Source organism: Silurus meridionalis, chromosome 5 (genome assembly GCF_014805685.1).
Source record: "Silurus meridionalis isolate SWU-2019-XX chromosome 5, ASM1480568v1, whole genome shotgun sequence".
Lineage (NCBI taxonomy): Eukaryota > Metazoa > Chordata > Actinopteri > Siluriformes > Siluridae > Silurus > Silurus meridionalis.
Genome location: NC_060888.1, coordinates 5268250 through 5290285, shown reverse-complemented (window position 1 = coordinate 5290285; position 22036 = coordinate 5268250). Strand labels below are relative to the sequence as shown.

Here is a 22036-nt window from a genome sequence, read left to right as displayed (position 1 = left end):
CATCCCTTGTGAAACAACCATCCCCCCACACATCCACCTCCTTCCCTCTCTTCTCCCCCCTCCTTCTCCACCCATGTCCTCAGATTTCGTTTTCCTGTCCGAGCAAGTCACACTGACCCCTCCCTCAGTAGACATGAACGGCTCGATTTCAAACAACACCTTTCTCACTATATAGTGCACTAAACGTTCATTGCAGTGTATTGTCTCATAGTCTACCCTAGTAGAAAGACTAGGGGGCGTTTGGAACACCAACCAAGATTGGCGCGTTCCCAAAGAAAGCCCTTGTCTGATTGGTTGGTTTGCGTTCCCTCGGTTGTAATTGGGCAGTTTTTTTTTCTGCAATGGATCCCCGAATCCCAGGCACGCCGAGGGACTGATTGCGGCTCCGAAAGCAGCCGATATGCAAGGTTTGTGATTGTTTTTGCCCCCCTTTTTCCCCCTCCTACTTCCTGTGTGCTCTAGCCAGCTGGCTCATCATGTGCATTGACACAGGCTTTTCTTGTTTTCCCTACAGGCAGGGAGAAGCAGTGAGAAGTGACTGCTTTAGTGTCGGCCAGCTTTCTTAGCTAAACACATTGTATTTGATGGAAAGAAATGTCAAGCATTTGATTGGCTGTATAGAATGTCAATTATATTTATTATACGCGTAGACTCACATTAGATTGACTTGATTGCAACCAAAACCAGACTAATATAAGATGATTACAGATCTTCAGGGTTGTTATTGTGTAATCAAAAATATTTTAATTAACCTCCTGATATTAAGCCCAGGGTTTTTAAAATGTTCTTGATATTAAACTGCGTGCTTCAGAGCTTTTATAACAATCCATTAGTGTTACACCATAACACTGGCACATCTAGAAATGCAAACATTTCAGTACAAATTCTGCCAAGCCTAGGAAAATGAAAACTTGTTTTCGATGACTTATCCAGTCCTAGTCGTGTGTTCGTCCAATTAAATGCTTTCCAAGATGGATAAGTCCCGCCACTTGGACCGGTTCAGATAGGGTCATTCCTTTTTTATTTATTTATTTATTTAAGTGGACTTGTTAATGAAGGAGATGATGACAAATCTTTTATGGTTGAAATCTGGCCCTTGTGAAATTTTTTTGTGGTGTTTAGTCTGGGGTGTGTGTGGTATTATTTCAGTTGTTATTGGCTGGGGTGTAAGTCAGTCAGGTATGTCAACATGTCTTTGCTCTGACTTCTTTTGGAAAAGAAATACATCCGCATACAGCTGTGAAGTTCATGGTGATTTTAACAAAGAGGTCCTTTGATGTTAAAGTTTTTGTCCTGATGAGCATGTGAATGATTGCTCTCCTAAGTTAGATATTTTGGAAGTTGCTTACAAAATTTTATATATATATATATATATATATTCTATAATCAGAGGTCGTAAAGGAATAGGTCTTACAGATGTAAAATCTAAGCAGCTTCCTATGTTAATTCAAGCATAATGGACCTGCTTCAACAGGTTTGTGGTGGTAAGTTTTTCCTTGTCGGAGCTGTGAGGCCAGTAATAAGGTAGTAACCCAGACTGTGTCAGGGAATGGGAAGATTTTGGTATTAGCTCCTTAAAACGTTCCACACAAGCCCATTTTCTCACTCTCCATTTTTTAAGCAATGTTCATAGATATATAAAATAGAGAGCCAATGTAGAAACAAACAAGTTAGTAATCAAATCTATGTAAAAAAAAAATAGATGCATTTGAAGCTGAAAGGCAATAGAAGTCACCCCCAAAAATGTCTGCTTGTTATGTAATAGCATATAGTATCTACAGCATGCATCTACCATACATTTTATATTCATTACCACTTATTCCTGGGTTGTAAATACGGACTGTATGCCTGACTTAATATTGTCTATTGTAATGCAACAAGCATTGTATAGCTGTCATGATTGTTTCAATCAAGTCAAGTCATATTTAGTCACAATATATTTGGCAAGATCTCCAAACTCAAATATGTAAGCGTAAACTAAAACCTGCATGGTATTCTATTCTGGGTAAATCAACAAAGTGTGTGGAATGACGACTGAGTAATGATCTAGAACAGTATTTGCCCAAGCATTACAGAAGTCATTTTGTTGTGTGTGTGTGTGTAGAGCAAGAAATCCTCAGAGTACACAACTACACAACAAGACCAGCTCAAATTCTGTTCGAGACAGTGTGGGAGTTTGTACAGCTGTGAAAACAGAGCACAACCCGAGTCTGTGTCTCTCAACAGCAAAAAAATTAAATAAATAAATCGTAATTGTAGCTAACAAGTACTTATTGTCAAAATTAATAAAAAGGATTTTGGTGTGAGGAGTATTCATCTTATTGTTCCACTAAAACAGCAGATGGTTACATCAAAGTGGAAAAATGGTGTCTCATTCTTTTTTTTTGGATGAATTACAATGAAGTAGACAATGTTAATAATGCAAATGAGCGACACACCTCGTTCAGAAATGTATCCACATTTCATGGAGAGCCTACAGCAAACTCAAGTAGGACATTGCCATGGTGCATATAGCATAAACAAGGCCAAACAAACAGCAGACCCGATTGACGTAGAGTCGTGGGTGAATATTCCTTTTAATTATTGTGAACCTATGGTCTCTTTCTGGTTTCACATTTAGTCACAAAGGGGTGAGATCTTTAGCTTATGGAACATTCTCTAAAGGTCATGCTGAATTGGAGTCTTGTCAAAAGATACTGCAGTACCTCAAATCCAAGGCTAGTCTGTAAACTAAGGGGAAGGATCATTTCAGGAAATGGCAACCGTGGCTGTAGGGATAGGTTTACTGCGGTGGGGATCGTTTCAATAAAATAGGCTTTACTGTAATGGTGGACCACAGCGTCATTTTTGCACAACTGCCTCATAACCACAGGCTCTGTATTTGTTACAAGCTGCGTTGAATAGGAGGCGTGTGGTCACACAGAATTTATTACAAGAGGGAGGGTTGAGTTTAACAATTCTCCACGCTGATGTGTGTGTGTGTGTGTGTGTGTGTGTGTGTGTGTGTGTGTGTGTGTATGTCAGCGAGGCAGCAGCCGTGCATGCCTCAGACAGTTTAATCTTTCTTTCACAGGGGCTTCTTCTCTCCCCACTCTGCCGTTTCTCTCATTTCATTCCACAATGGAATATTGTTGCTTTAAGCCATCCAGCTGCAGACAGCTCTCTTCCTCCACTGTCTTGCTTTCTTCCTATCAGTGGATTGATCAGAGGAGTGTGGGTGGAAAGTGTCACCAAATCATTATTCCGTTGCCATTTTCACAGTGGAAAAAGACTGTGATTTATATGCTTAATGCTCTGGTTTGTAACGAAATGCCGGTTTCAGTGGTTTGCTAGTAAATCAATTGGGGAACTATGTAATATGTGTAAAAATGAGTAAATTAGTCTAGTTATTACTAATTAAATCAGCAATTAGTAAAGTCTTTATCATTTTTATCTTAAATCGATGTAAGAATGGACATAAATAAAATGGGTCACTTATTTATAGTATCTCGTCATAAATGCACTCTTAATGTTGGTCTACTATTATATTATATTATATTTGATTATATTCTGTATTATATTATATATATTAAGCTTAATGTTTTGGAGTTGTATTGAAGCAGGTAACGTTGGAGACTTATTCCAGCTGAAAGAAATACTGAACCAACATGACACCATTACTTTGGACTAAAGTTAATTGTTGTCACTACACCATACAACAAGACAATGAAGCACAAGTCCATGTTCTGTAAGCGTTATTTAAAGAGCTGAAGTGTTATCTATCATAGAATTGCCTGCCCAGTCACCGGATCTAAATAATATTGAACTGCTCTGGGATGAATGGGTTTGGAAGGTGTATTCTATACATATATAGTAGTGAAAAACACCTTGCATTGGCAGTTTTCCAGTTTGACAAGAGGCATGGCAAAATATTGCATCGTAATTCCTGCTTCTTTTTGTGAAAACTTTAATAAAACTATAAATAGCCTGAACATCTCTAACCTTTATTCTTTACAATTAAAATATCAATTAATCTATGCTTAAGCATATTGTGATTTTTCATTAATATCTTTTTATACTTTAAAAAGAACCAATTTATTTACAGATTTTCAAAGTTTTAATAGCATGTTTTTTTTTTTTTTAAGCAAAACCATACATTTGTTGTCATGGTTACAGCGTATACGCTTGTTCATCACAAGACGGATTGTTTATGATTATTTGCATATCATATTGGTGATTGTTTTGTGTGTGCAAAAACTAATAATATGCAAAACGGGTCTAAGATTTATGACTTAAAAAGAACATTTGTGCCCATTTTGAAACAATTGAATCATTTGATAACATTTAATAACAGATAATAAATATGTAATGAATGTGTTTTAAATGTGGCATTGGGATGGACATATTTTCTTCTTCAGCTCTGTTTATGTATGGATTCGCTTTATTCAATAACACAAAGAACAAATTCCTCGGAAACCTGCATACTCATTATCAAGTCAATACATGACAAAAACATGGTTTACACACCGGCCATTTGTTGTGTTAGACTGACACGGCGGTAAGGCTGTGGACACGGTGGGTCCCAGTCACAAACGAAAAGTGAAAAAAAAAAATGATTAAGGGATCTTCTGCTTCAGTACAAACCTTCCTGGACACCAGCATATGCCTCATTAGCTCAGGCTCCCAGATTGGCTCGTTAGCCAGGAAACTTAGCAGCTAGTCACTTTCTGAGGTAAATATAGCATCCCTTCATCACACCATTGACAGTTAGAGACTTGCTAAATAAGTGTGAGAAAAAGAGGAAGTCATCCAGATAAACAAAGTGTATTAGAAGAAAATATATTGTATTTAAAAAATTCTAAGTGTCACAATGACAATTATGACAATGTCACGTTTTATAATGTGAGCAGACCAAAAAAATAAAGGGCACAAGACAATAAGGATTGGAACACAACCTTTTTTTTGGCAAACACTACCAAAACTGATTCCAACGATATACTAATTTTTCAATCATAAAAAGTTTAAATATTGCTGTTTTATCTCTTAATTATTTAATGCCTCCTCCTGTAACTTGTAAATGGCCACAATCAATCAGGGAAATAAGATTTGATTTATCCTTTCTTGACCCTTTCTTTCAGTTTCATTTTTACAAGATTAATTATCAGAAACATCGTTGACAAAAAGGTAATATGAATCATTATGATCTGGGCGTGTCCTCTCGATAGGATCGTGTGAACGGAAACATTGTTCAGCGTGAGCTTGAGATAACAAGAATATGATAAGGTTACCTCTGCATGTTAACATGTTTTAATGCTTAATTCCTAATGGTTCCACCATAACCGCATGTCACCATATTTGTAGCTGTAATGTGGGTTGTGTGTCATGTCATCCTCCTAAATGAGTAGGATTGTAGCAGTGATCATATATTGATGATGAGAAATATCTGACATTGCCAGTAATACATTAGGTGAATTACTAGTCTTTGGTCACCAAACCACCAAATGATCTGCTGGTGAACATCCCATATTATGAGCTCTAAACCACCAATGTCACAAATCATTGATTTATATGTTGTGTACATTTTTCTGTCTGACAATAAAGTCAGACAGGAGACGTGGAAGCTGTGATTGTGCCATGACACTCAAACTGTGTAAATGAAATCTTCAAGAAAATGATCAATTCGATGCAAAGTTCACTGTGGTTCAAAATGAGGTTTCCAAAGTGTCTCATTTTAATAGTTTAAATAGTACCTTTGCATTCAATTCCTCAGAAGTCTGAGATGTTCCTAGCAAAACAAAACAGGTAAAAATGAAAATGCTACAATCACGACTTCTCATTTTTCCTTATCTTATTTTTCTTAGATTGGTTTTTTTTTTATTTTTTATCAATGCCGTTTACAATATTCATTTTCATTTCCTTGTGATAAATCACCTCAAAATAATTAAGCTCAGAAATCTAGTATATTAATAGTATAGTATATAAACTGTACACGTGGTTTTTCCTGTTTATATTTAATATTTTTATATGCATCATAATCACCATGATTATTCACTTCACATGCATGCCACATAATTGACTGACTGCATAACTGCATAAATAAGCAGGAGTTCCTGTTTAATGTAAAGAATACCTTCTTCTTCTTTCGGCTTCACCCATTAGTGGTCGCCACAGCGGATCATCCGTCTCCATACCCCCGTCCTCTACATCTGCCTCTTTCAATACAACTACCTGCATGTCGTCCCTCACCACATTTATAAACCTCCTCCTTGGCCTTCCTCATTTCCTCCTACCTGGTGGCTCCATACTCCATCCCATATCCCTCCTCTACACATATACAATCCATCTCAATCGCACCTAATGCACCTTTTCTCCAAAATGTCCTACATGCGCTGTCCCTCTAATAAACTCATTTCCAATCCTCTCCATCATCGTCACTCCCAACGAAAACCTCAACATCTGTCTCGAAATCATACAACATCTCAGGTCTCACCACAGTCCTATAAACTTTCCCTATCACTCTCAGATACTCTTCTACCACAATTCACTCCTGCTATCACTCTTCTCCACCCACTCCACCCTGCCTGCACTCTTTTCTTCACTTCTCTAACACACTCTCCATTACTTTGCACTGTTGACCCCAGGTACCTAAACCGTCTCCTCATCTTCCTGCAACCGCACCACTCCACTGCCCTCTCTTTCATTCACACACATGTACTCTCTTACTCCTACTGACTTTCATTCCCCTTCTCTCCAGCATGTACCTCCACCTCTCCAGGCTCTTCTCAACCTGCTCCCTACTCTCACCACAAATCACAATATCATCCGCAAACATCATAGTCCACGGAGACTCCTGTCTGACCTCGTCCGTCAACCTGTCCTTCACCACTGCAAACAGAAAAGGGCTCAGAGCCGATCCTTGATGCAATGTCATTTAAAGGAATTTGGTACATTTTAGAATATTGTTGCAAAGATACATTTAGGTAAACAATGTCCAAGGGGGGTCCAAGAGTCCAAAATACATCTAATAAACTGATTTATTCTTAATAATTGTTATTAATCTATTATTTAAAAAAACAGATGCACTTGGAATCTTTTAGGGGCCCTTGTAACACTTTTAGGGATCAAAGGGCCTTTATTTTTAAATTTTAGATTAGCATGAAATGTAAAGAATAACTCTGGTTCTTGTTGATTAGACCTGAAAGAAGAAACAGCAGCAAACTAGTCATTATTTTACATGCAATGTTCTCTTTTTTTTCTGTCCTGCCCGTCAGTTGTTCTGAATTTCCTTTTTACATTTTTTTTTTTATTAAACTCCTTTTTCTTTTTTTCCTTCTCAGGAAACAAAAGATCAATTTTGCTCGAGCAAAAAAAAAAAAAAAAAAAAAGGCTCCACCCCATTCCTCTTCCCTCTTTCTTGCACGCACACACACACACGCTTGCACTACCATTCTGCGTGTCGAAATAGAAAGTGAGGGAGCAAGGAGGAAGAGTGAGAGAGAGAGAGAGAGAGAGAGAGAGAGAGAGAGAGAAAAGACAGAGTGGTCGGGGCGAGCGTGCGCATATGCTCGTGCGTGCGCGCGCGCGTGTGCAGCTCCACTACAGCGGCGACGGAGTGAGGAAGAAAAAGAAGAAAACGGGAATAAGGAAACCGGGGAGGGAGCCGCCATATGCTGAGGGATTGGTGAATGTTCCGTTGAAAAGGGGTTGCTCGTAGGAAGGAGATCGCGCGATGGGGAGCTCACACTTGCTGAACAAAGGCCTGCCTCTAGGTAGGTAAAATTGTTTCGCTTTGCGTGCGCGAGCTCGCACGTGAAGCCACGGTCGCATTGCGAGCGAGCGCGTGATATACTGGACGTGTGCTCGGCGATTATTTGGGCGTTGAGCGGCAAAGCAGTGCGTGTCCCCTTTTTTTTTCTTCCCTCCTCCTGTCGCTTATGCTTTTCATTTCGCCTTCCCTCTCGTCTCAGTTCTCTTCTCTATAGTCCACGCGTGTTATTTCTCCCCGTGCAAAATACCATTTGCGTGCCATATTATTTTTTTAAGCAAAGCATGCGTTTGAGTGTGCAATGTGCAACGCGAGGTTCTCCCTTGTTCCACGCTGTGTGTGTGTCTGTGTGTGTGTGTGTGTGTTCATGCGTGGAAAATCAGAGCGGTTTGGCAAGGACACGGTGCCTCTCACATTTGGGAATTCTCCCAACATGATGTACAGTGGAAATGTGGCTTCTAGTTCCCGGCCTTGACATGCTTCCTAATTCTCCTTTTTTTTTTTTTTTTTGATGGGAGGAAATTTTCATTTCAAGAAACAGGAAGAGCTCAATCAATGTTTTTATGCATTAAGTTCAGGCGCTTGAAGAACAATTCTCACCATGATATCATGTTATTACACGGTCATAAATCCTGTTATAGACTCCAATAATTAGGATCAACTTACAGGACCCTTTTCATGCTTGACAGTATGATGTCACCATTTCATTTTCTTCTATACAACACTGTGCTTCAAATAAAGCCATGTGTTAGAAGAAGATCCTCAGGGGCTGGGTTGATGGCCTTGCCCTGCGGTTTAAATGGACAGCCGAGGTAGAAGACATCCCGTTGCTGTGAAGTGTCTCATTCAAAGACAGATCCCACACACATCTCTAGAGGCCAAGCATGAAAAACACTGCAGCGTTCGCATATTTTCTTTTTGCTTCCCGTGATTTGTTTTACACATGTGCACTTGTTAGAAATGCACCTTTACACAGAAATAGAGAGGTCCAGAAAGAAAACTGCATCTCGTTCTGGTTAGTCCTGATACGGCCTGATTTCATGCATAGCACAGATCAGGTCCGCTTATATCACACTGCCAGTTTGTTTTCTAAATCAAAAAAATTGAACGTAGGGGGAAAAAGCTATTAGTCTGGAAAGCTAGACACCGCTAGACTTCACTCAGCATGAGCGTTCAGTAGGTTTATGAAAGGAACGTAAACCTGGGATGAAAAAATAAAAAGGAAACTGGTAACTGTTTATTACGGATGGCAGGTGAGGGATCGTCTAAGTAATAAGCAGCATAAATGATGGCAGACAAATATGTGTGTGTAGAGGGAGGAGGCCCACATCTGTCTGTGTGTGTGTGTGTGTGTGTGTGTGTGTGTGTGTGTGTGTGTGTGTGTGTGTGTGTATATGTGTCTGTCTGTGTGTGCACAAGAGATGGGGAAAATAGTCACGTCATGTCTGCACACGCCAGATTAGATACAGTATACATGAATCAGGCATGTTGAAGTCACTGATGCATATATATCACTTAATAGTGTGATGCTTGTGACACAGTTTTGACTAATTTCGAGTGGGTTAGTACACAAACCCTGCCATTATAGGGTACAAACATTGTTTTGCATTTTAATTAGAAGTGTTACGGTATCACTTGGCTGTAGTTTTACTGCTTTTTCATTTTAATGAAATAAGACTCATTGTATTTATTAGGAATGCTTGTTCATCAGTTCACAAGATAGATCCCGAGTGTATTCCTTGGACACAAGCGCACTAAATGCTATGTAAACTATAAATGTATCCTATATATAAACTTAAAAAAAACAGCCTAGTTTGGTACTCACTATATATTTTTCCCCAGATGTAGCTGAAAAATGAATTATTAGAGTCCACCGAGTCATTGTTGTTACTCGTCATAAACAAACCAGTCTAAGAGCACACCTATAAAAACTAGAAAGGCAGGAAAATATGACAATTTAACAAACGGAACAAACAGACTGAAGAGTACCCGAGGCGCAGGTTTTTTTTTCTTCATCTTTGTGTTTATCTACACATTATCAGCATTTCTTATCAGAATGAGAACAAAACAGGAATGGTGGCATTTACTAACGTTAAACTTCAGACGTAAACTTTTACCCTGCAGTGTGTGTGTGTGTGTGTGTGTGTGTGTGTGTGTGTGTGTGTGTGTGTATGTATGTATATATATATATATATATATATATATATATATATATATATACACAAAAGTTTATCTTACCTTAAATCAAACAAGAAGGGTCTTTACAAGGTCTTTACTTTTGCTTGTGGGGAAACGATCAAGAATTGTGCACAACGTTGAATACATATTTGTAATATGTAAAGAGAAAAACCCACACAATGGTGACATGATGTTCTGTTAATCCATGGAAGAAAAGCGCATCTTGAAGTGTTTCTTATATTTGTAAGCATATTATTATTGAGATTTTCCTTATATTTGTATTTCTGTATATTTTTATTTTAAGGTTCAATATCGTGGAATGTTCATGAGAAATTAGTTCCACATTGTGTCACACTACCGAAAAACTTCCTGCAGATTCATCCATAACTAAACCATGAGAAATTTCATGGGAAATATAATTTTAAGGAAAAATGATAATGATTTTTTTTTTGTCCCTGTGTCCAGATTTCTTTTCAATTAGTTGATTGTAAAAGTTCAGAATTAACTATTCAAACGATTATGCCTGTAATTGTTTGCACTACACAAAAGATTGTCAGGTGACAGTTTTAATGAACAGTAGAACCAAGCAGAGTTCATCTGACCTGCTGATAAAGCTGACCTGCTTTCCTTATTATCCCACATTTCCTTATACATTTTGCAACATGTAAATAAGCATTGGTACGATACACATTTTGTGTCTCAGGCCGTCTAACAGTCCAGCTCAGGATGCATCTGCGTTGCAATATGTTCAGGAAGCGTGAGTTTGACAAGTGAGAAAATGACCCAGCATGCCCCGTTATGTGCGCTGTAATTGGTAGCATTTTTTTTTTTGTCAAAGTCAGTGACAAACGTTCTTTGTGTCACCGAATATCTGTGAACATCTCACTGGAGGTCAAGTACAGAGTTTATTCTACAGGGTGTACTTTATTTTGAGAATCTTTCCTAAGACTAACCTTGAAAGTTAATGTTTGTGTCTATTCGTGAAGCTAGGATTTTTTTTTTTTTTATTTTCTTCTTGCACACTAACAGGGCTGCCACAGGAGCCAAGCTGTTCTAAAGCCTACGGGAAAGCAGTCGTTTGAATAATTTATTTATTTTTGTGTTTTTTAACTTTATATTTGTATAATGGCCTCATGAATACGAATCTGTTTCTATATTTAGATTTGGTTTAGCCTCCAGGTAACCCTTTTACTCCGATTATGAGGAAATGTAAAAAAAGAATGGTGAAGTAACCTTTTGTTTTTCCGCATCAAAGATCTAAATCACATTGCAATAAAATAAATATTTTATGATTTGGAATTGGTAACATTTTTACTGGCAAAAGTTTCTTTTTGCTTAATTTTTTAATAGTGCAATTTTTTTTTGGCTTTTTTATATTTGACTAAATGAAAAAAGTTATTTATTTCAGAGTATAACGAACTTTAAGAATTCTTCTTCTTCTTCTTATTATTATTATTATAATTCAGTTAAATACATTTTCTTAAATTAAATCCAAGTAATTTCAAGGACGTGGAATTGCCTCATTCTGATTTGGTTAGTTAAAAAAAAAAAAAAAAATATATATATATATATATATATATATATATATATATATATATATATATATATATATATATATATATATATATATATATATATATATGTATGTATGTATGTATATGTATATATGAGACCAATCATGTCTTATCCTACATTTGTCTAATAATAATAATAATAATAATAATAAAATTAATAGTAAAAGCTCAGAGAAATGCTCGAGGTTTTACATAAATAAATGTTCACAGAATCCATTTGTATTTATTCGCATGCAATCATTGAAAGTTTTCTTCTTATTGACTTTCCTTTTATGTTGTTTCTTTATCTGGAGTCATTGAACCATCTTGCTCCTTTTTTAAGGTTGTAATACTGGAGCGTGGGGTGACCTCGATTTCCAAGCTGCAGCTTATATTGCCATGATTCATTTCACCACAAAGTAGAATTGATCCTCGCTTCGTGGGGGAGGCGAGTCTGTCGTTCTATACAAGTCCAGTTGCTGTAATCAAGACATTTGAATGCATATCACATGCCACTGAAATGACAGATTCGAGGACATCGCAAGCATTTGTTGCGTTATCATATTTATTAGAAGACTTCTGGAGAGAGATGAAAATTTGAATGAGGTTTTGTCACTAAGTGTTTTTTTGCATCCTTTCAAATGTAGTTATGAATTAAACGCAAATAAAATGTTGTTTAATGTAAATTTGTTTAGGAACTGCATGCACAATGTCTCTGACCAACCCAGTAACCCTTGGTTGTTTCGCATTAGTGTCAAACTTCAGTGAGGAAAAAAGTCCTAACTAAACTTGCACATCTCTCTGTGCAGGCATCAGGCCTCCTATAATGAATGGGCCCATGCACCCTCGTCCTCTGGTGGCACTACTGGACGGCCGGGACTGCACAGTGGAGATGCCCATCCTGAAAGACGTGGCCACCGTGGCCTTTTGTGATGCTCAGTCAACCCAGGAGATCCACGAGAAGGTAGAGGAATGTTTAATGCATTTACCTTTGAGCTAGTCAGTCAAGTTGGACCTGTTTGGGAGCTCTTTGGAAGAACAACGTGGTTTATCAGCTGAATATATGTTCTGAATAATATTAGTGTTGCAACTAACGATTATTTTGATAATCGATTATTTTATTTATTTATTTTTCGATTAATTGGGGGGGTTTCAAACGAGATGTTTTGCTTATTATAACTATATAAAACCCTAAAGCCACATATTGAGTTTAACTATTTTTCAATTTTGACATTTTATAAATCTTATTGTGGCCATTTGTTGAGGAGTGCATGCGGGATTTCTCCTGTTAACAGATTCACTCATGCTGGGTTGTTTCTTTCTGTAAACTCCCCCCCCCCAAAAAACAGCATTTGACTATGGAAGGTGAAGCAATTTGTGTAAATCAAAATTTGTATTGTTTTAATGATAATTGGAGATGGCAAGATGACAACCATGCTTAAAAACATTATAATAAAATGTTTATTCAGTTGTGCAAGCATTTAGAATATTTAATTATTTTCATTTTGTATAATAATTAAATTATTATATGCATAAATTAAATATACAAACATTAAAAACAAGCATTTGAGCGCAGTTAAGCCGCAGTTAATCCCGTTTGAAAACGGACAAGTTAACAGATTGGTGTACAAATGCACAGTAACTCTGACAAAAAATCTGATCGTGTACTGCTGCTGTTATTTGCTGCTTTTAGATCTGGTGTTTATTCGCATCGTTTTAATTGAATCCATCACTACGTCGAGAGTGAGTTGATCACCTGATGCTGATGCTGCAAGTCACATCAGAACAGATCTAGTCCGACTGTCCCGAAGTTAGCAAACAACAGTTTACACAATAGCACTTTATTAAACTATAACCTTTTCACATGATGAGGATTATACAGATTTTGCTTACCATGCTGAGGTTTCACCTTCATCCAGTTACTTGGGACGCACACTTTTTCCTGCTGCCGGTTGCCTGTACTCTCCACCATTCAGCAAGCGGCTGTATTGTGTTGCCGTCACACTAACCTGTAACCTGTTGAGCAGCCTAACTAATCAATGACGGCATTCGTTGACGATGAATTTAATCATTTGATATTATTATCAATCTCATCGATTAGTTGTTGCAGCCCTATATAATATTCAAGCCATTTCCCGCAAGTTTAACACTGAGACAGTCTGAAACCCAGTCTCCTATTTTTTAGGAAAAAGCTGCAGATCTCAACATTCACGCAGGTATCCGTTCAGCTAACCACATAGTCAGTAGCATAAGTTAATGTTCACCTTTCCTGTTCACTAATGTTCAGAGGAAAAACTGATCTTAGTGACTCTTGAGAAACTGAGACTTTCTGAGAAACTGCTGAGCCCCTGGAAATTTCACACACAACAGTTTGCACAGAATGGTGCGAAAGACATCCAGTGAGCGGCAGTTTTGCAGGAGGAAATGTACTGTTGATTGGTCAGATTGGTATACAGGCGGTCTATAGGATCATTCACTTAAAAACCACCCTTTACAGCTTTGCCAAGCAAAAAAAGTGTCTCACACTAAATGTTAATTGGATAAATGACTATGTGAGCTACGCTTTATGATTTGCTAATCAGATATAAAACCCACAATACTCTCCCACATTAGCTACCACAGCTGTCTGCCAGACAAGAACAGAAATCTGAGGTGGTATGGGTTGTGTTGTGGTTTTGACTTTATACCTGATTAGCTAAAGAGTAGAGTATATTCTTTTGTATTGCTAGTGATTTATTAGTGTTTTTACATCCTTTTATTAGCATACTTTTTGCAGTTTTAGCATTCTTTTTAAAGCATACTTGTTAATATTTTATTAAATAGAAATATTTTAAATAGAAATTACTTCATATTCAGTTGCTGTGTTCTTTAGAAAGTCAGTAATATTGATATTAAATATCTTATATTATCTTAACATTTTAGGTACAAAAGTATTAACACTATTATCCATTTGCAATTAGATGCTCTGTGTTAATCATTACTAACCTCTGATAATAACTATTACTAATATTATTGGTTACATAAATGGAATAAAACACAATGATGTGTGCTATTACCATATTTTTCGGACTATAAGCCGCTACTTTTTTCCCCACGTTTTGAATTTATGGATTTTTCTTGGGTTTTTCCCGGTTTCACAAACTGCAAGCAAAAAACTGAACCCCATAACATTAGACCAATGAAATTTCCGAACGGAAATGAAAAAACGCACCTCACCTGTGTTCTGAGCTGCACGGCTTCAGGAGAAAAACTTCCACCGGTGTTGATTTTTAAACGCACGATGATGGCAAAAGATAAACTCCAGAGAGAAATAGTTGTGAAAGGAAGGAGAAAGACAGTGAACAATGACTTTTTTGGTCAGCTACTGTTTAGATACAAGCCGTTGTAACGCGTTGAGTCTGGGTGAAGGTTGCAACAGAAATCATATAAGCACAGACAGGTTTCCAAAACTCGTGCTTTTTTATTTTTCTTGGCAACAGCATTATGGGTTAGTCAAAGAAACTTAGAAATGAGCATCAGAAAATAATGAGCACATAATCCTCAGTCTCCACACACACACACACACACACACACACGCACACACGCACACACGCAGTAATACCGGAAGAATGCAGTGACGTGCTGTTCCCAAAATGCCGCTCTGCTCTTAAAGGAGCCACAACATATTTCACCCGTTACACCGTGTAACAGACACTGTCTTTCGGTAAAGCCTGTGTAAAGTTCATTAGTTTCAGTGTAGACACAGGTGCGGCTTATTTATGTAAAAAATCAAAATATTTGTTAAATTCAGTGGGTGCGCTTTATAGTCCGGAAATTACGGTATATAGAAATAATCAATGTTGGGTTGGTGTGATGTGGCCTGACATGCATTTGATCAGTTTTTCGTTGCATTTGATATTATTGAACGACCACAAAACACCACTTTAGAAACTTTATCGCTGATCATTACAAAGTGACACTGAAGAGTCCTAACGAAAAAATGTTAAATAAATTTCTCTTTGAATAAACTGGATTATATTATATACACTATACTGCATTTCATTGGCTTTGTACATGTACTCTGCACAATGATGACAAAGTTGAATCGAATCTAATCTAATATTAGAGTTTGTTATTATGGCATCATTTTAGAATGAGTGCACGGAACCTGGATCATTATCAGAGCTGCTATTATGGAAACTACCATCATCTAATAGAAATATTTGCCCTAGTTTATACATTGGAAATGAAAAACCTGTTGGCAGTCAGCTCATTAAAGTGAAGTGTACATCAGATTTAATGGCCTGTGAATAGTTTTATTATAAGGGTTTTTTTCGAAGGTTGTAATGACAAATTTCCATGAAGTGTTGCTGTTAATGTGCTGACTGTAGTTAATATACATATTAAACAATGAGCAGGAAAAAAGCGCAAATATGCTTTCAGCCATGAACTTCTACATGCTGACCTGCAGGCTTGCAGTTGCAACTGTTCTAATTTCTAGGACAAAGTGGCAGCTGGTTACTACATAGTAGCTTCCGTTTATTGCTGTAATTATCATGTCAGAGCTTCACTATCTGAGGCTGTGAAACAAAGAAAACTACAAAACAAGAAGGTCTCCTATATATTGTACACGTCGCTGAAATAATATGAAACTGTTTTACTTTTAAAAAATTACGGATATTTAACATGCTCGCGGCTTTTCTTTTTCTGCTGACTTGCAAATCGCCTTTTTTGGCACGCGTTGTGTATTTTTGGACAGACGCCAGGCTTCAGCGTGCCCTCCCAGAGCTCGCAGGGACAGATGGCTCTCTGGTTTTTCTCCCTGTCCTCTTCCACAAGCCAATTTCAACTTCCCTTGCTGAATGGATGAGGTTATTACATAGTTCCCTCTACAAAAGAAAAGATCTTATAATACTGTTCCTCTGCCTGCGATTGCAATCAGTGGAATTTGTCAAGATGACAGTGAACAAATGAACACCCGGGTCTGTTTTGAAGCAGCAAAAACAACGTTTATTTGTCAAATTATTTTTCTTAGATATAGTTTTTTTTTTTTTTTATCCGTTTTCACGGCTCAGTTGACAGGATTTTATCAACAAAGTTTACTTTACTTGTTATACAGCAGTGGTGTAGCAAGTTCTCTAATTTGATTGGTCAGGAGTTGTTTATATAAAGTACTCTATATTCGCATGACAGATTTAGTTTAACGCAGCTCTTCTACTAGATTATATTTTAGATGCTAATAAACTATATTGCAATGGCATTGATGGCAATCACCATTGTTTAACAGTTTTGGGAGAAATCTAGAGTTTCATTAGTTTGTAAAGTTAAGCTGTAAACAGAAATTTCAGGATCAAAATCATTGCTGTTTTTTCATATTAAAATAAAGAGATTATTTTAAAAAAGCGTGACTTGTCATTACAGTACAGAAATACAGTAATTCCTCACCTATTGCGGGGGTTATGTTCCATGTAAAAACCCGTGTTACAGTGAGACCCCGAAAGCTGAACCGCGATATAGCGAGGGATTACTGTAAATGTGTGATTAATGCAAAATAAATGACTCATCGGGCCACATTGCACAACGCTGACTTTGATGATTTACCTCCAATCCATGCCTCTAAAGCGTTCTTTGTAATAGGGAACTAATTAGATCTTTATTTAACGTTACAATATACAAACAACTAGTGTAATAGTCAATTCAAAATGGCATCACCAGGAATGATGGGACGGATTCGAAACCCTGTTTTTTGTCTCTGCTGTATATACATTTTGATGTACATTACTTCTGAAGCATATATTTTAAATAATTTACCTTTATCTACTGTCCTTTGGCTTTTCTTATTAGTCAGCTTTATTTGTGAAAGTAATCCGTGACAGAATCTCTTTTATAGGCTTTTTTCTTTTTTTTTTTTTTTGCAGAGGTAATGTTACCTAAAATAAAGGTCAAAAGGTGTGTCTATAATTGTCACAGATGTCAATTATTGCGATGTACAAAACATTTAATGTAAGCTTATTGGATTCTAAGAAATAACTCACATTCCCAACTCAATTCTCATGCAATTTGAATGTCTAGTGAGGTCCGGTAATAGGATTAAAGGCAGCCATATTGATAATTAAGCAGAAAGTGCTGAGGCTGTGTGTGCAAAATGAGAAGCACCTCAGTGACCGCGACCGTCTGTGAATGAAAGTTAATAAGGTGTAACTGAAATGTTTTTAGTCGTGTGGCTGTTGGAGCAGAAACGATTCCATGGTTACCTAAAAACTCGACGAAGGGTCACCACTTATTTCCATGAACAGCAGTGTTCATGGAAATAAGGTCCTAATAGACATTCAGCTGAACTGACTCGCCGCTAGAGAGTGTTTTTTTTAACTTGGAAATGTAAACATGATTCATTTTGCTTTTGCATGAACACCAGAGACTTCTCTGTAGTAATTTCATGTAAATGCGTTTATTTAATTAATCCCACTTTTTATGAGCGTAGGTGTTTGATGAACTGGGCAATGTAATGCATTGTGGGAGGCATGAAGAGCAAACCTAACGTCATCACATTCTTCATAGAACATTCACAATGATTGTTTTTCTCCTAGTCGTCATGTTTAATGCAGTACATTTCTGCAGCCAAGAGCACAAAACACCGCATGACTAAGAGCAATGCTGCTTGGAATTTCTAATCATTTGCTCTCCACAGGAAACTTTTGAGATACAGCATATAATATTTAACATGGTATTCGGATTTAGCCGCAAAAGGTAGATTTTGTCATGTGGTTTGGATACAGAGCTCCGCACTCACTCGGAAGATACTTTGATAGACGGTTATAAATATTTTCCTATGGTCATAGTTGTGTTTCATTATTACGGTTATATGTTTGAAACTGAAAATCATTTCTCTGTGTGTTGTGCATGCTTTACAGTCATCCATTACCTCATGGAAAATGCATTATTTTTAAATAATAATTTACTGTCACTTGACACCTAAAATATGAAATCTAACTATTCTGTTAATCTGTAATTGGGCCTGCCTAAACTCTTTTTTTTGGTCCTGTTCTTTTGATTTACTGGTGTTTGATTATATGGTGTTGGTGGCTGTTAGATTTATTTTTTGAAGCAATACTGTTCAATATTTATAATTTTTCCCCACTGAGATTTAAAAAAGCACTCTGATTCAACCAAAACACTTGAAATATGACAGGGCCCCAAATAGAAATGCAAAATTCATTTGAATGGTTATTCCTATCTTTAATAAATCACTAAGTGACAAACATGAGGCACTATGCATAATATTTCTCTCAGACATACAGTCTTCTTCTTCTTTCGGCTGCTCCCATTAGGGGTCGCCACAGCGGATCATCCGTCTCCATACCACCCTGTCCTCTACATCTGCCTCTTTCACACCAACTACCTGCATGTCTTCCCTCACCACATCCATGAACCTCCTCCTTGGCCTTCCTCTTTTACTCCTACCTGGTGGCTCCATCCTCAGCATTCTTCTACCAATATAATTCATGTCCCTCCTCTGCACATGTCCAAACCATCTCAATCTCGCCTCCCTCACCTTGTCACCAAAACATCCTACATGCGCTGTCCCTCTAATAAACTCATTTCTAATCTTGTCCATCCCCGTCACTCCCAACGAAAACCTTAACATCTTCAGCTCTGCCACCTCCAGCTCCGCCTCCTGTCTTTTACTCAATGCCACTGTCTCTAATCCATACAACATCGCAGGTCTCACCACAGTCCTATAAACTTTCCCTTTTATTCTTGCAGATACCCTACTATCACAAATTTCTTCTGTCATTCTTCTCCACCCACTCCACCCTGCCTGCACTCTTTTCTTTACTTCTCTAACACACTCTCCATTACTTTACACTGTTGACCCCAGGTACCTGAACTCCTCCACCTTTTCCAGCTCTTCTCCCTGCAACTGCATCACTCCACTGCCCTCCCTCAGACAGGAGTCCAGGGAGACTCCTGTCTGACCTCGTCCGTCAACCTGTCCATCACCACTGCAAACAGGAAAGGGCTCAGGGCCGATCCTTGATGCAGTCCAACCTTCACCCTGAACCAGTCTGTCGTACCTACTGCACACTTCACTGCCGTCACACTGTCCTCATACATGTACCACCCTCACATACTTCTCTGACACACCTGACTTTCTCATACAATACCACAACTAATCTCTTGGCACTCTGTCGTACGCTTTCTCTAAATCCACAAATACACAATGCAATTCCTTCTGTCCTTCTCTATAATTCTCCATCAACATCCTCAAAGCAAATAAGGCATCTGTGGTGCTCTTCCTCGGCATGAAACCATACTGTTGCTCACAGATGGTCACCTCTTCTCTCAGCCTGGCTTCCACTACTCTTTCCCATAACTTCATGGTGTGACTAATCAGCTTAATTCCCCTGTAGTTACTGCAAGACTGCACATCTCCTTTATGCTTAAAGATCGGTACCAGCACACTTCTTTTCCATTCCTCAGGCATCTTCTCACCTTCCAAAATCCTGTTAAACAATCTGGTCAAAAACTCCACTGCCATCTCTCCTAAACATCTCCACGCTTCTACCGGTATGTCATCTGGTCCAACCGACTTTCCACACTGTCCAACCATCTCTCTTTCTGATTTTCCTCATTCGTCAGCTGCTCAAAATACTCCCTCCACCTTCTCAACACACTCTCCTCACTCTCAGACATACAGTACCATAGCTAAATTTTAAATGTAATGGACCAAATTATCAAAAATGTATACAAGGCTCTTTTATATAGGATAAGCACTCTTCAAGTGTCACTGCTTTTCAGTTGTACAGTTTTACACTTTTACAGTTTTTGTTCGTTCTTGGGTTTTGAAAGTGAGTTCCCGGGATTCCATGAGATGCTGAAAACATCATCAGTAGACAGAGACATATCGCTCCAAGATGTTTCAGACCCTACAAAAAGATCTAATAAAGACATAGTTGTGGTCTTGCAAATACTTTAGGATGCGATATGCATACATACTGTATAGTTTCATGTATAGTTATATATAAAAATCTTTATTTATATGTGTATTTTTGTCCTCACCTTGCTTCTTTCCTGTGTGGTCCTCCAGGTACTAAACGAAGCCGTCGGGGCTCTCATGTACCACACCATCACGCTCATGCGCGAGGACCTGGAGAAATTCAAAGCACTTCGAATCATCGTCCGCATCGGCAGCGGTTTTGACAATATCGACATCAAATCAGCTGGGGAATTGGGTAATCTCATTTTCTTCCTTCCTGCGTTAATTACTGACGTTATATATGGTGTGTTTATATATGTATGTGTGTCTCACTATGTCCATATAGTTAAGAGTGTGTATTCTTTCTCAGGGATAGCTGTGTGTAACATGCCCTCAGCCTCAGTGGAAGAGACAGCCGATTCAACGCTGTGTCACATCCTCAATCTCTACAGACGCACCACCTGGCTGCACCAGGCTCTCCGTGAGGGCACAAGGGTCCAGAGCGTGGAGCAAATCCGAGAGGTCGCGTCTGGAGCCGCTCGCATCCGAGGGGAGACTCTGGGGATCATCGGCCTAGGTCAGCTTACACAACAGCTGTTAAGCATTATTATTATTATTATTATTATTATTATAATTATTATTATGTATAATTTTCTATTATTTTGCTTTACATGTTTTATATGGAATTATGTAAAATTTACATTTTTATTTGTTTAAATGTTCACTTCACAATTTAGGATCGTTTTCATACATTTTATATTATTGTTCACACAATATTCTTTTACCAAAATCTTTTACTATATTTTTGTTGTTGTTGTTTTATTTATCCTTTATTATAAGTACAAAGCACCTGGAGATCTTTTTTTAAGACCCTGACCAGGATAAAGCACTTAGAATAGAATGACTTTTACACGATATAGGATTAATGCAAAGAAATATTTATAACCTCTTTTAATATTTTAATTAGTACCAGTTAGGGACTCGGAAATCACAAATATTCATTTATATAAAGTGGGTCTGAGTCACTTGTAAATTAATCATTAAATTAATTACTCATTTAAGCCACTTAGAAGAGCTTTAAACAAGAAAATGAGACACGTCTGATTTGAGTAGAAGCAAAACGCTATTGATTTGTCTAATGAGTGTGTGTGTGTGTGTGTCTGTTTCAGGGCGTGTTGGTCAAGCTGTAGCTCTGAGAGCTAAAGTGTTTGGCTTTAATGTGATCTTCTACGACCCTTATTTGTCTGACGGCATGGAACGAGCACTCGGACTACAGCGAGTAAACACACTACAGGACCTTCTGTTCCACTCCGACTGCGTCACACTCCACTGCAGCTTGAACGAACACAACCACCACCTCATCAACGACTTCACTATCAAACAGGTAACATACTCACCACTTCATCTATCAGACAATGAATCCGTGAAACCACCTTTCACATATTTTGTGCTACACAGTTAAAAAATATTTTGTATTATGCATTAGTCTAATTAGAATTTCAGTCTAATATTTGCAGTAGAGCTGCTCTGATTATATGGTGAAATCTCCTGCTGTATGTACATCAGTGCTGTACCCTATTTTTGCTTAGACTTTTATCATGCTTT

General features: G+C 37.8%; 1 protein-coding gene across 3 annotated transcripts in view; it reads left to right on the top strand.

Annotated features, from left to right (window-relative positions):
• Positions 1 to 283: 283 nt before the first annotated feature.
• Positions 284 to 22036, top strand: part of LOC124386346 (C-terminal binding protein 1) — a 26691-nt gene continuing 4938 nt past the window's right edge. The window contains exons 1-5 of one of the 3 annotated variants that reach the window (XM_046850132.1): positions 284 to 407; positions 12285 to 12439; positions 20543 to 20687; positions 20802 to 21008; positions 21601 to 21815. In XM_046850132.1, the coding sequence (XP_046706088.1) occupies positions 401 to 407; positions 12285 to 12439; positions 20543 to 20687; positions 20802 to 21008; positions 21601 to 21815 (729 nt within the window). In that variant the 5' untranslated portion in view covers positions 284 to 400. Of the gene's footprint in view, positions 408 to 7405; positions 7749 to 12284; positions 12440 to 20542; positions 20688 to 20801; positions 21009 to 21600; positions 21816 to 22036 lie in introns of those variants that run through there. The other 2 variants (XM_046850131.1, XM_046850130.1) reach the window with 2 other exon arrangements.